Genomic DNA, 19,953 nt, shown 5'->3' with positions numbered 1-19,953 from the left:
ATTTATGTACTACAGAAGCCCTGGCTTTACTTTGAAGTCATCTATAGTGGCTCTAGATGACTAATCAAGTAAGCATAAATCAGTGCCTGCACAGATTATGTTTTTTCCCCTCTATAACAAGCTTTGAAATATATTGCAAATCAGTTAACTATCTTCCTCAATACCTACATCTATTTGGAAAAATTTGGAAAACTGAAATTAATTTTAGCAGCTTTTTAATTACTTCCATTCATTATTTTATCTATAGAACAGCTTATTTAGAAAATTACATCTCAGCAGCATAAAACAGGCAGAGCACTGGTGCCAAAAGTAGAGTCACTTGTTTACCCAGGTACTATATAGATTGATTTTGGATTCTCAGAAGGAAATACAAATGTGAAGAGTCAAAATCAAGTATACTTGTTCTTCAAAAACATGTGTGAAGACAGGATGCTGAATCCTGCTCACATCTGTGGGAATTTTGGTAACAGTCATTTGACGATGGAAAGCAGAAATCACCAAAATGATCAGTGACAGGTCAGGGAAATGGCAACATTCAGTCAGACAAACTGATTGCTCTTGATCACAGCACCAACAAATGATGCCAAATGGCTGTGACAGGTAGAGCATGGACTACAGATAGTTAGAAAATAAAACAGATCCAGTTGGGATCCCTTCGTAAAAAATGAAACTCAGGTATCTTTATAACCTGGAAAGAAAAAATTAATGGGGAAGAATTTTCAATCACTATTTATAGGAGAAAAGCAAATAGGCACATAAATAAATACTGATTTAGAAAGAGAGCAGAAAAAGTATTACATAGAAAATCTGGGGAGAAGAGGGTTAAGATGTATAAAACTAAGCTAAGCAGCTAAACTTACTTTTAGACATCCTATGAGAAATACTACATAGAGTATATCCAAACCATTCAGTGACTGAATTATTCATTATTTACCTTTCAAAAAGGACCAACATAATATGGAATTATGAATTATTTATCAGACAACGAATCAAACTTCCAGCAGTTAATTCAGTTTTACATTGAAAAAGAAGACAATATTTACCTTTCACATTGGCCCGCCTGAGATAAGGACCACGTAAGATGTTTAATTGCCTGAAGAAAACAAGAGCCAACAACAAGTATGAATAAACTTTCAAAAGCATTCTAAAGCTTCTGAAGCATTTTCAACATTTGCTACATTAAATTACACCTGAGTAGTCTCATTTGGAAGATAATGGCGAGATAAAAGGCATGCAATGTTTAAGTTGAAACTTCTTTTTGAGGATGTTTAATTAGCCAGGCGGTTAGCAGTTATCCCATCTGTTCCTGTATAAACTGTAAGCTGTTTTTACACAGATTATACATAATCAAATTTACAAGAACAGTTATAAACTTCAGTTATAGCACTCATCAGCTTAAGCGACAAAATTCTGGGGGGCACTTAACATCAAAGCAAGTTTTACCACTGACTCAGTACTGAACCTCTGTAGAAATCTACGTAAAGAGAACACAGAATTTTAAGTAGACATTTTTGAAACCCTGCATTTTATCTAACTGCATTGGGTTTACATAGTCAGGTTTTGGTAGCATAGGGGCTGCAAGGGTGGCTTCTGTGTGTCAGAGTCAGCTTCAAAACGGATGTACCAATGGCCAAAGCTGAGCTCATCAGTTGATGCTGGTGGTTTCTCCCTGTTGATAACACATTTAAGAAAAGATAAAAAATACTGTGCGGCAGCTTTATGAGAGCAGTAGGAAAAATGGGAGAGAAACATCCCTGAAGACACCAAGGTCAATGACAGAGGTCCAGGTGCATCTTTTGGAGATCACAGTGATGTAGGTTTTCCCCCTACAGCCCATGAAGGACCATACTGGAGCAGATGACCACCCTGCAGCTTGTGAAGGACCACATGCCAGAGCAGGTGGACATGCCCTGAAGGAAGCTAAAACCCACAGAGAGCCCAGCTTCTGAAATGAATTGCAGCTCCTGGCAGGAATTGCAGCTCTTGGAGAGGAGCCCACACAGGAGCAGGTTTTCTGGCAGGAGCAGCAAGCTGTGAGGGACCCACATTGGAGCAGTCTGTTCCTGAAGAACTGTACCCTATGGAAAGCACCCTTGCTGAAGCAGTTCTTCAAAGACTTGCGACCTGTGGAAGGGGCCCACTGAGCCTGGGAAGAAGGGAGTGGGGACGAAGGGAAGGTGGTTTATGTTTGGGTTTTGGTTTTCAGAATCCTAATCTATTTTTAACTGACAATAAATTAAATTCATTTTCCCCAATTCAAGTCTGCCTTGCTCATGACACTAAATCAGTGAGTGATCTCCCTGTCCATTTTCAACCTTTTTTTTCCCCTGAGGATGAGGAATAAGAGCACGGCTTGGAAGGCACCCAGACACCACATTAACTTCTTCCCATCTCAAAGGATATAATGATCCCTTCCAAACAATCAGAAAAGTAAACTCAAGGTAAAGATGATTCATTAAATCAATCACTTACTTACCCTTTTGATGATTACCCCCAAAACCACCAGAACAACTGGCAATAGCAGAGTCTTTGTGTACCTTACTGGAGTCTACAATGAAAATAAACTGCATTAATTGCTTCCCATTCATCTATAATTACTTCAATGGTCATTTTAAAGAAAACTATATAGAGTTCTTCCTTGAGCAATATGTAAAATTAAATACTCAGCATGAACAAAGCAAGCTTAAAGAAATCCAAACTCCACCCGGCAATCACACCAGAGGTCATAATACTAATAATACTAGGGTCATTAGCAAATTATTCCCAGTTCTCTGGCAAGCCACCCAAAGACTGAAAAGTAGTAGTATCTCATCTGAATTTGAGTGCTATGTGTTGAAATTTAGACTGCTTATAGGTTATGCCTATCTAGATACTGATGAAATAAGAAAAGTCTACTAACATTAAGAAACTAGGATGCTTTTCTGTAATCTAAAACTATCACACAAGATCTTTGGAGCTCACAGTTCATTTTCAATATACTCAAAACCAGCCCCCAACAGCCACATAAAATCTGAAGTAACCTTTCATTTATCCCTGAGCAAGCACTTCTTTCATTCAAACAAGCACACTTCTTAGATCCAAAATCAAAACTTGGTTTTGGTTTTACTTCATTTAAAAGAAATCAAACCAGTTAAATTTAGTTTAAGTCCATTAATTTGTCTAATTTCATGACTAAGTACTTGAACTTATGATGGCAGTAGGAGGTTATGGCTCTAGATGTTTTAAGTTATGACTTAAGATAGAACAAGAAGTTCCCTCTTCCATAATCATCTATTTGATCTAATTACCTCTTTTTCCATGAAGTCAAACTCTGCAGCACAAGTATACATTAATGTATCAAAATCCTTGTAGCCAATAAATTTAGATTTTAATATGTTTCCTATATGAGCCTGGTAGGATATACAAGGGAAAAAAAAAAAAAAGAAGAAAGAAAAAAAGATGTAGTAAGCAAAACCTGACCTGTTTTCCACAGCGAAGTACTTTAAATATATATGAGAAACATTTTTAATCAGAACAGAAGTTTGTGCCATTTACAACATTGTTATAGGAACACCAGAAATCTATTAAATGACATCTTTGAGTGTAACACAGGTTGGACTGTGTTAAGTAAAAAGGAGAACACAGCAGAAAAAGGCTGTTACCATTGCAACTGGGTTCAACAATAATTATGCATACTCCTATTTTAAGGTATGAGCTTTCCAACTTTTGCCCCTGATGCATATCTGTACACAGGCTTTTAACAGTAGCATCTGACAATAAAGAGGCTGAAGTGAAGCAAGGAGCCCTAGTTACAACAAGCAATTCAAAAGCATCTTAAAAATTAGCTTCAGAGGAAAGTGAACTAAGAAATTGAGTAAATAAATAAAGGTGTAGGTAGAAGATATCCAAAACAAAGCTCTCTAAATCCGGATTTAAAAACAAAACACACCAGAGTATTTACTAACACATGACTAAAAACATTTGTCTTTATACAAACTGTGGTAGTAACACCTAAAAGTAATAATACATAGCAAATGAGAAAGGAAATATGCAATCCTTCTCCCATTTATGCAAAACAAATCTTGGGATTTCAGGAAAGTGTATCAGTAAGATGCCAATTCAGAGTTAAACATTTTTTGAAAGACACCAAGCAGATACTCAGGTAACTTACATCGTCAGCTATTCCAAACACTAAGGAAGTTAGGGATTTCAAGGTGACTGTCCCAAATAACCAGGCACATCCTTCAATGACCTTAAAAAGAATATATACGTATTCAGAATGAAATGAACATGTCTCAACAAACTTCTAAAGAAACATTCCCTTTTTTAAAAGGCTCATTAAATTGAGCTACTAGTTACAAATTCCCCTATGTTATCACCAATAAATACAATCATTCCTAGCCAATTACACTTCCCAAACTTCAGTACTTTGGGGTGTTTTAATGGTTTATTTGTATTTTCTATTACAGCTGAAATAATGTGTGATTTATATTATGGCTGTACTGCTGCACACAGCATTGTAGCAGAGGTGGTACCATAGTTAACTTTAAGTAGGGGCAGCCTAACTCTCGATTTTGTTTCACACACACCAGTGTTTAGGGATTACTTCTCACAATAGCCTCTCCATATTATCAGGCACTACTACTCTAGTCATTCAAATCTCTGGAGGAATTTGCTGATTTATAGTACCTTCTCAAGATAATCTCAAGTTAGAATTTGAAGAAAGTATAAAGCAAGTATGTACAGTTACTACTAAACCAGAAGTTATTCCTGTATTTCACTAAAACAAAAAGCCATATTCTGAAATTCAAAATATAGGAAATTCCTTACCCATACATAGACTTCTCTTCTGCCGCTTTTCAAGACTTTTGGACTCAATTCAAGAATTCCCTAATAATAAAATCAATGTACATTTTCAGGTATCATATAGTAACAAGATATTCCAGTACCCTGGATGAGGGTTTTTTTTTTTGTTTATTGTACCACACAGCTATTTATTAACACACCCCCCCATAATTAATAAAAACTAAATATGAATTAATATATAATATCATGATTTCACCTTGCACTGGCAAAATACACTAAGATAAAATCTCTTACTGCAGTTTATATACTATTCTTCTCCTTAACGAGTACGATTCTATATTATACAGTTCTAAGCTTCTTTAAATCAAAGCCGATGGAAAACTGAATTATGTCTGCTGCTACAGCCCCAGCTTCTTGGAGAGGCAACAAGAATCAGAAATGGAGATGATTTGTAGTATGCTAAACTAGATCTGTCCACACAAACTTATCTCGTATTTCCTATGTACATAAATCCCTTAAGAGAACCTATAGGAAACTGAAAGAGGTTGTTATTCCTATTTAAGGAAAAATTAGGATAATGAATTATTAGATGATATGCCTTCAGTGAGTAATTTCACTAACAGGGCAGTATGACTCAGCAGTTTTGAATAGTCTTAAACTAGTTTTCATCACTTGTCCTGCATTTCTGGTTTCACAAAGTAAAGAAGCATTTAAACTTGCCTTTGCTTATGTTCTTGTCTCCCAATTACTCTGGTCAAGAATACATACATGACAAATTTTATATTTTTATAAAAAGAGAAGAAATATAATAACAAGAGAACTGAGCCTGAAGCAGTTCTGAAGCCAGGCCAAGAGAGCTGGGCTGGTTCAGCCTGGAGAAGAGAAGGCTCCTTAAGGGGAGACCTTAGAGCAGCTCCCAGTGCCTAAAGGGGCTACAAGAAACCTTGAGGGGGGATTTGGACAAGGGCCTGCAGAGACAGGACAAGGGGGAATGGCTTTAACCTGACAGAGAGGAGATTGAGATGAGCTCTTAGGCAGAAGTTCTTCCCTGTGAGGGTGCTGAGGCACTGGCACAGGGTGCCCAGAGAAGCTGTGGCTGCCCCATCCCTGGCAGTGTTCAAGGCCAGGTTGGACAGGGCTTGGAGCAACCTGCTCTAGTGGAAGGTGTCCCTGCCCATGGCAGGGGGTTGGAACTGTGTGAGCTTTAAGCTCCCTTCCAACACAAGCCATTCCGTGACTCTAACATTAAGTTAATTTCTCTTATGAAGAGGTCTTGGTATAAAAACATGGGTTTTTAAATTAGTATTTACCCATTCATAAAGTATCTTGGAAGTATAATTCTGTTTCTCATGTGAAAGATTTCTCAACTATCTGGAAATGCAGCAGTTTCACATTTTACATCAACACATACATAACAGTACAGCACTACAGTCTTAGTGTGTTAAATGATTTTTTTTTCTTAACTTACCCAGATAACTACTAAAGATGCAGCATAATATGATGTCAATAACATTGAATTACCAAACATCAGAATAAAACACACTACAAGAGCTACCTGAAAGAAAATAAAAATAATTAGATTTAAAATAGAAAAGGTTAGAATTGCCCAAGTATAACATTTACCCTGTATCAACAGCTTCCAATTTAAAGACACCTACTTCACAGCAAGTGCAAGCCTGATACTCCAGTGTACAGAATTGGTCTGTAAAAAATGATTATAAGGACTTCGTGGCAACAGGTAGCCCAGTGTAGATTATTATGCTAACTTATATTTTACTTAAGAGACAAAAAGACTTGATCATAAGGCTAGTTCACCTTACATGATACAACAGCTACAGTTTTGAAGTTATTCTTAACATACTCAGTAAATTACTGTATTATTCCTCCATCCTGTTTGTTATCTATCAGAATCCTGGCCAAACACAGAAAAGGAGAATAAAATATTTGTTGTCTACTTTCTTCCAAACCGAGAAGCATGTATTTAACGTATACTCTTCACCAAAGGCAAGGAAGCAGCACCCTGATTATATACACTTAATCATATGAGGTTGAAAGTCAAGGCTGACATACAACTTTTATCTGTCATCCTGATCTCTTACTGTGCTTTCTTTTTAACAGAAAGCAAGCTGAATTACATTTTCTATCTTGGAGAGCAAAATCAATGATCAATCTGCCTTCTATACAGAGGAATAAAGAAAAAGAATGTAGTTACTTTTAAAATATGTAAGCTTTTCTCTTCTCCTCACATAGGCTTTCATTTTCCACACAAAAGGGGGGAGGTGAGCGCAAAAACTAAAACCACCACAAAACACGGACTGGCAGTGTACACAGCCCCATTAAGCTTTCTCTGTGATATAACCTAACTGCCTAGCTATCTGAAAAGTGGCTTTTTCTGACACTTTGGCATCAAAAATATGATACAGCTATTGACATAAGCAGAAAGGCTTAAGTATTTCATCCTGCTTCTGCCAGAAGATTATTAAAGTAAGATGATTATTTGCAAGTTTTCTTGGCAAATCTGACTGGGAACAAGCATTTGGTGTTCCAGGTTTATATCAGAAAGATAGAACTTGCCACTTCCTTTATTTTATCATTTCCTATATTTCAAAATACATTTGAAAACATATGAAATACAATTTAGCTCAAAGCTTTTCTGTGGTAAACATTCTCTCTTTGCTGAGTTTGCAAGTAATCTCACTTTAAACAGCAAAACTGGTAGCAAAACTTGTCATTATCTTAACCTTAAAACTGAAAATCAGATAACTATGCAGAAACTTGCAAACTTTTTACTCATCTTCCCCTGCTTTCTCACCCATTTATGAAAAAATGGTTTTCCCTCAGATTTGTCCTTCTTTTGTCCTTCTTTCTAAACATCTTCCCAGCCACAACATCTCTGAATGGTCGCCTACAATAGTCTTCCAAATCCAATTTTAGTTGGGGTTCTTCATCACCAGTGATAAAGAGTGTATTCTTTAATTTTGGCTTAATTATCTCGTTTCTGCTAACCTATGGCCTGAGACGAAAGCTGCCTTTTCCACCTCTTATTGCTCACGCTTAATTATTTGGTCTGTTTTCTAGTGTGTTGCTTGAGACAGTATCTTCAAGTCCATGAATAGAGACAGAAAGGAGAGAAAAATATTTCTACACATCTTTTAGACTGGCAGGCTTTCTGGAGTTCAAAAATTCCTGTGCACCACAGGGATCCTAGTTTCTGACACTGTGATATAAATATGCATAAAATCAAATATTCGGACACAGGCCCCTCCATCCCTTATTATTGCATCTTTTCAATCACCTTGCAACTAAGGAAAGCACTGCAGACAAACAGGGTCTTTTGGTGTTCTGACCTATTTGAGGGGATTTAAGCTTTTTAAAAAGCATTACCATATGAGCAGCGAGTATCTTCTGTAATTTGCAGGAGTCAATATAACCCATAATACACACAGCAAATAATGAAGCTATCTAGAATCAAAAGTGAAAGAGAAGTTAAAACAATCTGCAGTGGTACACACATTCATACAAAAATGAAAGATTATTAAAACAATCATTAACTATTCATACTGAAAAGAGATTACTCAAGGAATCATTAACTTTTTTTGCTACTTTTTTGCTAAGTACTTATAAAAACCTAAGTCACCAAAACACAGCACTAACACATTATCTTTCACCTTTAGACGTAAAAAAGCCAAACAACCAACCAAAACTCCCCAACCAACCAAAAGAATCTTTCATCAACATTTTTTAACCTTTTCAGCAAAGTATAGGAATATCCATAATTTGCTGCCAAGAAAAGTGAGATTCATTGATTAGCCAGCTTAGTTGTTGTGAATGCTCCATCCCTGGCAGTGTTCAAGGCCAGGTCACATAGGGCCTTGGCTGACATAGTTTAGTGTGTGGAGCCCCTGCCCATGGCAGGGGAGTTGGAACTAAATGATCTTAAGGTCTTTTCCAAACCTAACTACTCTATGATTCTACTAAAAGCCACCTGGGAAATTAATGACATTATGAATCTGTAATTTCAAATTTTAGGCCCAGCATTTGAACATGTTACAGTGATAAGTTTCTCACAATATTTCACAGAATTTAATGGCTTCCTCTTCTGCAGTTAGAAAACTTTCTTATCGCAGCATATATTGATTTGTCCAAAGCTGTCAACTCAAGCCAGGCAACATCCAAGTAAGACAGACAAATGAAAAGGGATGGAGACATAGACAGATTTCAATCAATGGGCTGTATTTCAATCAGTTTGAACACTAAGAAAGTGTGCTATATGACAGTATCCTTCTGTGCACATTAGCATTTGCTGTATTTCAACACTTGCTAAAGTTATCTCAACTGTTTAAGCTCTCAGACAGTAATATTATGCCACAATTGACAGGCTTATCAAAATTAAATAGGAAATCATGCAAAATCATGCCAGATATTACATGCCATGCAAACATTGCTCCATTTAAATATTTAGAAGAGCCTAAAGAGATCCAAGATCAATGCCTTTTTTACTTCTGTATTTCAATATACTAAGTTTGTTCTTGTTCTGCACTTGTTCTAATACACTGATCTCAGGCTGGTGGCTGCTTTTAAGGGAAAAGTAAATTTTCTGCTCCTAGAAACAGAATGCTGAGTGATATAAATGGTCAATATTTAAGTTTTAGACTAGAAAAATATTGATGTGCTAAATGGTGTGAATCTTCCCTGAGAGCAAAAATGAAATCTGACTAAAAGGAAAGCATTCACATAGATGTGAATCCAGTGGCTGTCTGTCCATAACAGTCAATTTGCCTATATAAAACAAAGAGGTGAATATAATCTTACCTGTGTTAGGAGAACAAACTGAGCAAACTGCCAGGGAAGCATGAAAAAGATATTAGAAATACACAGTGCAATCAAGCTTCCTGTATTAATATTCGGAATCCTTGGGAAAAAGAGACAGAACAGGCATCAGTAAGTAAAATTACACAGGTGTTTGCACATTATTGAAAAGTACAATTGAGACTGCAACAAAACCAAAGTTACCTTGGAACTTAGCTAGCAATAGCGATCAACCACAAATAAGACTGCTCAAGTAAATTTAATATCCATTCTCCATCAGTTTCTAAAAACAATAGTTCTGATGCTTAATGTTTCTTAACTATTAAGTCCCTCGTTACCAAACAAGCCTTCTCCTGGCAGCATGCAATACAGCAGGCCAACCTATGTCACTTGCAGCCATTTACCTACAGGCATGTCACCACCATTCCCATTTCAGCTGGGATCATAACTGTTCTCAGAACAGTCTGCATCTGAAAGCAATTTCCCTCCTCTGTCTCCCATTTCTTCCATATTTACATATTTTTTTCGGCATCTTTTACAAAGCCTCAAGATTAACTTCTATTGGAAGTCATGCTGAGCATGAATCTAATGCATTAAGTAATACATTATACAAATGTGATACAAGTGATAGGAAAAATGGAGAATATAAGTTCTAGTTTCTGTTCCAAAGATAGTTCCTATACTTCATTGGAATACTGCTATACATTAAACAGAGCTGCTCTTGATGCAGGAATTGCAACTGAGAAACAGGAAGTTAAAATGTTTTATCCCTTCTTTTGAAACTTGCTCTGAAATGCTTAGATTAATACCTACTTCTCATCAATATGCAAGCCCAACTACTGGTTATGTACCAAGATTTGAAGAACAGGAGTGACTATCTAATCCAGAAGTGTCATAATTATAGGTACAGAATATATGTGCTCTGACCACCCTAACTTAAAGTGTAACTTCCTCAGTTTCTGTTTGACCTCACAATGTAGCATTAAATGAACAGATATGATATCTAACGATCACTCTACAAATCCTCAAAATATTTTTCTACACAGTATGTAGCTTTTTCTCACCTAAAAATCAAAAGTTAGTGATAACCAGGAAATATTTTTGGTTTAATCATCAATAACTACAAATCAGTATGAGCTAATAAAGGAAAAACTGGGGCTACAAGTACAATGTTCATCAAAATCATAAATATTTTGCAAATCTGATACAATGGAGCTGGTGGAAAAGCCCTCAAGTATTAACAATCATGCTTATTTTTCAGAACGGAGGCAAGACAGTAACACAATCATGTTGCAAGCCAGAAACAAGGGAAAAGCAGGGCTAAGAACTCAAGAGCATCCCTGCATTAATGTAATTAGGTTGCTCTAAATCATTGAACTAGTTATTAGACTAGTTAGTCAGAAAACTGTACAAACATACTAGCTTATGAGTGCCTATAGCATCCTCTGTTGCATAGCATAGGCGTATTCTAAGTGCAACCAACATACCACTCTCCAAGAGGCACAAAACCAATTGATGGAGTATCAGCTTGTTTCTCATGGGAAGGAAGTGACATCAACCAAACATTCTGATTTTTAGTTTAGATACGTATTTGCCAACACAGTAATTCTGATTTTTATTTTAATCATGTCTTCAAGTTGCAAAGTTTTTTCCTTTTAATAAGTGAGTAATATGACTGCAGTTCTACTGGTGCAGCGTCTGCAATGTAACAGCCACAGGAAAGTTTCTATGTTAATAATATCATTGCTATAGCACACAGAGGCACTTTTATAAATGCATTTAAATAAACGTCTTATGACATTCAACATTTTAAATAATTGTAAAAAGCTAAGTATAAATTGAGAAGTACCTGAGGATATAGGTCAAGAGCAACATCTGAAGCACAAGGAATGGGTATGAGAAACTTTCACGAAGAGGTGGAGTCCACATGACACGAGTGCACTAAAAATAAGAACTGGGTTAGATGATAACAGTTGCTGCTACATTTCCATAAAACAATGCATTTGTATATCAGAAAGATGGACCACAGATACTTCTACTAAAGAAAACCCCAAAAAACACAAGCTACATCAGATTTTGCTCACAAACTTAAAAAAACCTCAAGGCAGGAAGCATAAAAGAGAAGGAAAAAGGAAGCGGCTTCCAGACTTGAGGTCTCTGATGCTCTGTTTAATTAAAATAGATCACTGCTTTTCCAAAATTAAATGTGGCAGCTAGCGAACATCCAAGAAAAAGCCAGAACAGCAGCTGCTTGTCCCTGCTTCTGCTGAAATTAACAACTCACTCAAGAAATGAAAACCATTCTCAAATTCAGGCAGTTACTTGCCACACTTAGTGTGTGGAAAGAGGAAGTAAAGTATAAACCAATATATTCTTCATTATAGGTTACAAACATTTCACATTTCTACAAGTAAAAGCACAGGAAGTGTAATATCCAAAGCTGCCCTCCAAAAACATGCAGGTAGAACTGAACACATGAAATTAAGCTCTTACAGATCTTACACTAACTTGCATACTTTGCTTTTTAACCCTAATACAGCAAAGCATAATACAATGAAGTCAACTGAAAAGCCTTTTTTTTTTTCATTCATTTCTTGGGGTTCATGGCAAACAGCTCAGATATAACTATCATCTTCATTGTTTGTACTCAGCTCTATATAAAAAGTGCTTGCAGATGGCACTGACCATCAAAAGCATAATTACAGCTTTACAGAACAACTTTGACATACAAACAAATGTGTTTGAAATGGTTAGCAAGAGATTTGTACTAACAATTAGAAACAGGTTCCTTACAACTACAGGAAAAAAAAAAAAGGAATGTCGTTATCTTAACAAGAACCATAATGAATTTACGAAATCTTATAGAATATTGATGCCAGGATGTTTCTTCTCCTTCACTTGCTACAACCTTAAAATCATTTTTCAAAATCCTGTTTTACCAAAGAAGTCACTAGAACCAACATGATCCCATTCCTTGCTTACTGTCTTGCTATTTCACAAATATGTGAAATTAATAGTGTAAAATAAATGCAAAGTACAGAAGCTCACCACATGAATCACAGCCCCTTGCTGTCTAAAAGCACTCTGTAAAAGCTGCATCAAGATTACCATTAAAATTAATCTTTCATAAACATATATACTAATATGCTGCCTCCAGCTGACTGAACAGATGTGATTATTTAATATTATTTTCATTAGCAATAAATATAATGATGATTATTCTAAAGCAGTCTTTTTGATTATTTTTCAAGACTATAGCAACATTTCATTTACCAAATCTTTCAATACTGGAGGAGATAAAGACAGGAAAGAAATTATGAGCATATAAAACCATAAAAAGGAAGCATTTCCTTAAAAGTGGACTGACTAACGCAGCCCATTCTTCTGTATTTGGAATGTAACTCTAAATCATCTGTGGATGATTTATCAAGGCTGCAAACTAACTTTGCTGCAGGTATAAATACATCAGCTCCATCTAAGCTTGAAATCATTAAAACACAGTAGCACAAGCATAACACAAATAAACACATACTGCCTTAGGATCATTAGCTCAGTGCCAGAAGGCTAACCACTTCTATACAGCATTAGATCCAAGATGCCTAGACTTGCAGATCAGGCTTACTCATGTAGCTCAGTCCTATCCTTCCAGAAAACAAAAGCAAATTTTCAGCAAGTGGTTGAGCATCACTGTACGTGCTGTTGAACCACATGCAAGATGATTTCCACAATCAAAGAGTTATATAAAACAGCTTTCTTATACAAACACATGTGCATGCATACCCCTCACATGATTCAACAGTACGCACAATGAAGCCAGACCACCTAGATACATGTAAGTACATGTATTAGCATAATTCAATACGCACAACATCAAACAACTCTGAGTTATTTCATTAAGTGCAGTACAAACGCAAAGAGCCAACTGAAATCCAACACTGCACCTCTGGAAGTAAGTCCTATTGCTCTCCAGAAATCCATGCAGCTAGGCCTGAATCAGGATCATCCTACTTCAGCTCCACCTAAGCCCAGATGCCATCTGTGTAGAGCTATGCACACCTAATTTCATGCCATTCTTCAAAATGCACACATTAGCTGTGTTTTTCCCCTAAGTCATCCATAGAGACGAGCTCTCCTACAGCGTCTGCTATGGATAGGAGAACTGCCTGTGAAGTAAATGCTTCCCTTCATTATTGCTACCACTACCTTTGAAGTTTTCAACTTGCTCCTTCCTGAAGTTACATTTTATAACCTTTACAGGCTTGGCAAAACAGTGCCTACTCAACCAGTATTTCCCAGCAAAGGACAAAACATTCACCTAACTTCAGAATTCCATTAAAAATGAAAACCCTCCAAAAACTTTGTATTTACCCTCTTACAGTACTAAAAAACCAGTGTAGAAACTCTGTAACATTTAGCTGGTCTGGACCTGACTATTAAAATGCTTGAGTGATGGAGGACATTTAGAGAAACATACTTCAAATTAAACTTAAAATTAAAATAGCTATTTCATCATAGAGATTTTTGTTTCATAAGCAAACTGTCAAAGTTCACTATGAATAGAAGCATCTGTGATTTTGTTATGTGCAATTTCATATTCTTCCTACTCAGTTTTCTGTCAAGTTCAGCTCAGTAAAGAAAACAAATCATAAATTTAACCCTTAGCAAAATTATAAGGTAGCTAGTTTCCAGCTAGAAAATCTTAACAGTACAGCTGCATTTTAAGTAAAATAGAACAAATATTTATATACATTTATATACACAAAATTAACATTAAAACCCAGAAACACTGCCTAAGTGTATCAGAATAAAAGCATGAATTTTCTTCCAAAGTATGAAACAATGACATGACGGGGAGATGGGGACACAGGGAGGTGTTTTAAGTGATAGTTCTGTTTGGTTTTTCTCTGCAATGCAGCTTACTAAAGAAGTTTAGCACTGGAATTCTCTCTCTCTCTATATATATATATATACAGATTCTAAATGCTGTGTATCCTGGCTATAATATACCAGTACCATACTTATTTGCCCTTTTGCTTGTGTGTGTGTGTGAGCACTCATGTGCTATACATTTTTGGGTTATAGCCCGATTTTGCTTTTAGAAATGTCTCACTCGCTTTAAATTCATCCCTTAACAAATAACCAACATCATTATCTTTAAGGAAATGAGAATTAGCTTAAACTTAAAAGAAAGAAAAAAGGAGGTGGTTGCAGAGGGAGACCTACCTCCCCGTGGTTGAAAAAGAAACACGCCACAGTAACAAGGCCTCCTAGACGGCTCCCACTGTGGAAAGAACAGAGAAAACATGAAGCAACACTTATGTACAGCTAAGTCTACAGGGGGGGATGCTTTCAAGCATCCAGGGAAAGCAATACATACAATATGAAAATACTAGTTAGCAAGATAATGTTCATTTCAGAGCAGATCATCAGCTCTTTTCTTCAGGACAGCAATTTTAATGTCAATAATTTGGAAAATGGTTATTCCACTCCTCACTAACTTTGCTTTAGATCATTACATCTTGCACTTCATCTGCTGCACCCAGAGCTTGGCCTTGAAAGCACCAAACTTTCTTTTTTTTTTCCTAAACACCAGGCAGTACAAATGGAGTACTTCTTCCCTTGCTGAAAACTTTGGAATTTGCATGCTCAGACAAAGAGGGAATTTTGGTCCGAATTCAGGACTATGTTAACTTAATCAAACTGAATACGTTCAGAAACATATTTAATTAATTCAGGACATGGTTAACACAAGATACAATTTAACTCCTATGTGAAACACTGTGATGTTAACATAAGAAAGTTTTTTAAGCCCCTGAGGATTTTTACATGTTTCTAAACTAATCAAATTCACCTGCTGAATAATTAGTACCATGGAGTCACCACTAAAACAAAGATATTACTTAGGTATACCTCATCACAGAACAGCCATAGGTAAGGTTCCTATTTATTTGACTAGATATGTATTTACTCATGTCCTCTGATAGAAAGTAAAGAACATTTTTGTGTGCACTACTACTATGAATGACAGCATATACAAATAACCCTCAGATCCTTCTGGATCCTTCACCCATCACCAGTACACAGATCAAACAGAATCAGTGAGTTCTGGGTGCAAAACCTGTGGGTTAAAGATAACAACTGCACGCTAAAACGATCTCTGAGAATTGTGCATTCTTGCACATCATGCAACTCAAAGCGTTCATTTCACGGATTCTAAAAGCATTCACACTGAAGCCCAAAATGACTAAAAGAATGAGCTTGTATTTAAAAATGTTAGTCTCAGAAACAAAACAAACTGAAAAATAGGAAAAAAAAAACAAACCAAGCACCCAAAACCAGAAACAAAATTCAACGTCCATGGTAAAGGTTAATACTGTGATAAAACCTTGAAGTCCAGAATACAAAGGTCTTATTTGTATTATGAGTGCTTCAGAGATAGCAGCCTTTATAAGGAATCACTATTTTGTCACATGAGAAAAGATCAGCAGATGTAAAGCACAGAACTGGGAAATGCACCTCATCAGTATCTTTTCCAGAAGGGGAAGTGAACAGAGCCTATTTCACAGAGGGTTACGTATAGTGTTGAGTCAGTCTGGTTGTCTTCTAACAGTGCAATGCTACACTTATGAAAGACAATAGTTATGCCTTTCTACACCAGTATAAAGGACAACTGTTTCCACTGAAACTCCCACACCATACTACAAATGGTGAAGTCCATGCCCTTCAGTTGGAACCTACTTGCCCCATGTTTAACAGAGAATATTCTAAATTTAATACATACTTAGTATTCTTAAAAGAAGTGCAAACAGTTACGCTTTGTGCAATAAGAGTGACCTCTGGAATAATGAAAGAGCTGGTCTTTACACTCCCGCTGAAGCCTAAAGTCATCTGGGGAAATGCTGTAATTCATTGTTGATTAACACGCAAGAAACAAAATACAGGGAAAGTACTGTTAGAAGGAGATACAGGAAATTTTCTCCAGACACAGTATTTGACAATCTGCTTAAGTATTTTGTCTCCTGACTACAAGAATAGAGAGGCAGGGAAGGTTGGGGGGAGGTAGAATCTTACAACTGCATAAAATACCTATCATTCAAATACTATTCTTTTGTCCATAAAAATAATAATAAAACATGGCTTCAGTTCTCACCATATTGCTTCAGTTACCTTAACAGAGAATGCTTCAGAGCTTGAGACTAACTTGCATTATGTAAGATTCTAAAGTTCATTTCATAACCATAGACCATACACAGAGTGCTAGGGCAGGGACATACTGTATCTAGCGATCTTCTAAGCTTGTGGGGAAATTGGTTAAGTCCTACAACAAAGAAGTAGTCCTACAAAAGCACCTAGCTTTCTGTTAGAGTAACTCTTTCCACAAGCTCAGTATAGAGTACAGTGAGCACAGATGTGAGAACACATGCTAGCTTAGAAAAGAATGACAAGAAACTATCCTACCATCTTTCATCACTAGTCAAAGTTGCAAAAAGGCTAAAAGCAAACAAAGGCTGTAATAAAAATATCACACATTGTATGAATATATATATGAAAAAAAATTGAAAAAAAAAAAAAAAAGAAAAACAATTATGTAAACTAGAGATGATAGCTGCTAATGAGTTCAGGAATAAAGAGCTAAATATTAAATGATGGTTTCCCATCATCAAGTAAGTCTGGCCGAGAAGAAGCCTTTCAAAATGCATTGCATAAACAAATCAGCTTTATGAAGAAGACTTACGCCAATTCATAAGACTACCAACTTCAGCGTAGTAGAACTGAATTACTCCAGATTCAGTTCTTTTACTTTTCACACCTTATGGAAAAAACTAGATGTTCTCTCTTTGCTTTGACTAAGAGGAACCTCAATGACTAAGCAGTCATCTTGATCTGGTATCCAACTACGAATATTCATCAGAACAAATAAATAAATGAATAAGATCAAAATCCTACCTGCAGGAAACTTCGTAGTCACTTGTTAATTGTCATAACCTCAGAAAGCCAGTGGTTTACAGACTGGAAGAACTGCATGCATATCCTAGTTATCTTGACTACAGATCTACACTGCAAATAATTTATGTTCAAAACTACTTTTTTACTATATAAAATATGAGTTTCCATACACTTCCTTTAAGAGAAAAATGACATGTTAATTATATGAATATTTGAAGTTCATTTACTTCCTCAAAACATGAGACATTCATCTCTTGTGTCAAGACAAACATAAATGCTTTACCCACAAATACCTAACAGTTGTACTAAGCAACTTCCTCTTTTCACTGTCAGTTCCTGTCCTGCACCGTCCTTTATCTGAACTGTGAGCACAAGCTTTAGGGAGAGCAGGAAAAGAAAAAACCAAGACAGCAAAGCCAGGGAATGAGGGAGAAAAACAATCACATCTCTCAGAGGAAAATGTAGCAGTCTTCTGCTTTTTTGCAAAACTGACAAATTAAAATAGAGGTAAGCAGAAAAAAATTGCCACTTCCAGTTTTCTGCTGAAAAGAGTCTATTTTTGTCTGAAAGCATACTAGAGTTCCTGAAATTTAAGGATACTGAAAACAGAAATTCATAGAAAAAAGAAAGTGTGTACATATCTCCAAAAGAATGCACCATCTTAAAAGGTATTTTGCCTTCTCACTTAAGTTAGAGTTGAAAGACATGCAATATGACTTCACGCAAAGCACTGAGAAAACTCCAATCTTGGTTAAAAGTATACTGCCATCCAAACTTCTTTAAAAAATTACTTGCACTGATAATTTTAAGAGTAGAAACATGTCAAAAGCCATTACAAAACCCATACAGCATTTCGATTTATCCACAACCTGGTGGTATCAATGAAATACCACTACACTGAAATTTTCCACCATCATTTTAAGCAAAAAAGCTTTTCTGTTGCAGTAATCTTTTCAGTTGCAATGTGTATGTAATAAAAAGTACCACTACTGTACAAACAAATAAGCAATATCCCATAAAAATATTTCAGTATTCACTTGTTCAAATTCCATATAAAAAAAAGACAGCACCAACTAAATAGCTGTCTCAACTGCCTTACCTGAGGTATGTACCGTATATGAAGAACAGCGACATCATTAATCCATTCAAAAGAAAAATCATAGCCACATAAAAGGAAGCAGGGTCTCCCAACCCTAACAAACAAACAGTTAATACATGTTGTCAAATAGAGAAGAAAGATTACATTGCTTATAAACCACCATACAATCAGTATAATACAACACATAGTATACTACCTTAATACATCTACAGAAAGAAGACAGCAAATCACATCCAATGCTCTTTACTTTGTTTCATTAGAAGCCAAGAGATGTTCCAGTAAAGCACATCTTTCAATTATTTATTCATCCACAAACACTTCGGTGTTCAGACTTTTGTTCCTCTCTTTCCCGTTATTTCTTTACACCCTCCTGGCTCTAATCATTTCAGCAGTACAGCACAAAAAGCCTTATTCATTCTAAAGAAGGTAGTAAAACTTCACAGTTTTGTATGTAGAAATTAGCATTCACCATTACTGAAAATACAGCAAGAGTTCTCTAATGAAAGATGATTTTACGCTCACCAAACATGGTAGTCTCAATAGTTTGCAGTTTTGTTGGTTTGGGTTTGTTTTTTACAGAAAACAGGAATGAAAAGTTATATTCACTATTTATTGCTTTGAATGATTCACTTTTTCCATTTATGTCAAGCTGTGAAGAAAGCTCTTATAGCCTTTGTCCAGGAAAAACACTAACTTGTCGGCACACAAAGACAATTTAAATGATAAAATGAAATGACTTTACAAGGTACCATCTATCATTCAGCTTTAACCAACTGTAGAACATCTTAAAAGTGCCTCTCAGCATGGTACTTTTATCACATAATACTTACTTGACAAGCCAATACTTTTAAATATGGAAAAAAAAAACCCCAACCCACCACAAAGAAATGGCAGCATGCAAGCTTTGATATCAAAAATCAAGGTATACGATTGAAATTCTTATGCTGAATAGCAGGTCACAAGAGGAAGAGGATTCTTCCCAGCAGAATCACTACACAAGATTTCTCCAAAAAGGAGTCTTGGTGTTCCTGGTTTCCCCATCCTTCCCACTCCTCAAGTTGTACTTAGGGGAAGAAATACAAAGAGTAAGATTTTGAAATGTAGGAACTTGGAATGCACTGGGGATTCTACAAAAGCTACAAAAATTTAACACAGGTACAGTGGCCTCCAATTACCATTAGGAGATCTTATTCTTTATAACACTTCCAACACTATAAAGGCTCAGACTGCAAACATGAAGTTTTGAAGTGCAGTAGAGCCAATTCAAGCTAGGTAGGAGGAGCTATCTAATATACAAAGCCCACATTCTCACC

At 36.1% G+C, this 19,953-nt stretch overlaps 1 protein-coding gene across 3 annotated transcripts in view; it reads right to left on the bottom strand.

The window, feature by feature from the left end:
* DPY19L1 (dpy-19 like C-mannosyltransferase 1) overlaps positions 1 to 19,953 on the bottom strand; it is a gene marked incomplete at its 5' end in the record, with an annotated part of 41,731 nt that overhangs the window by 7,278 nt on the left and 14,500 nt on the right. For all 3 annotated transcript variants that reach the window (XM_080611756.1, XM_080611757.1, XM_080611758.1), the window contains 11 exons: positions 1,044 to 1,093; positions 2,477 to 2,548; positions 3,288 to 3,389; positions 4,151 to 4,231; positions 4,810 to 4,869; positions 6,254 to 6,340; positions 8,170 to 8,247; positions 9,598 to 9,697; positions 11,444 to 11,535; positions 14,818 to 14,875; positions 18,641 to 18,734. In XM_080611756.1, the coding sequence (XP_080467882.1) occupies positions 1,044 to 1,093; positions 2,477 to 2,548; positions 3,288 to 3,389; positions 4,151 to 4,231; positions 4,810 to 4,869; positions 6,254 to 6,340; positions 8,170 to 8,247; positions 9,598 to 9,697; positions 11,444 to 11,535; positions 14,818 to 14,875; positions 18,641 to 18,734 (874 nt within the window). The remainder of the gene's footprint in view (positions 1 to 1,043; positions 1,094 to 2,476; positions 2,549 to 3,287; positions 3,390 to 4,150; positions 4,232 to 4,809; positions 4,870 to 6,253; positions 6,341 to 8,169; positions 8,248 to 9,597; positions 9,698 to 11,443; positions 11,536 to 14,817; positions 14,876 to 18,640; positions 18,735 to 19,953) is intronic.

Source organism: Psittacula echo (assembly GCF_963264785.1).
Source record: "Psittacula echo genome assembly, chromosome: 2".
Lineage (NCBI taxonomy): Eukaryota > Metazoa > Chordata > Aves > Psittaciformes > Psittacidae > Psittacula > Psittacula echo.
The sequence above is the reverse complement of the archived record's forward strand: the minus strand, read 5'-3'. Positions and strand labels throughout refer to the sequence as shown.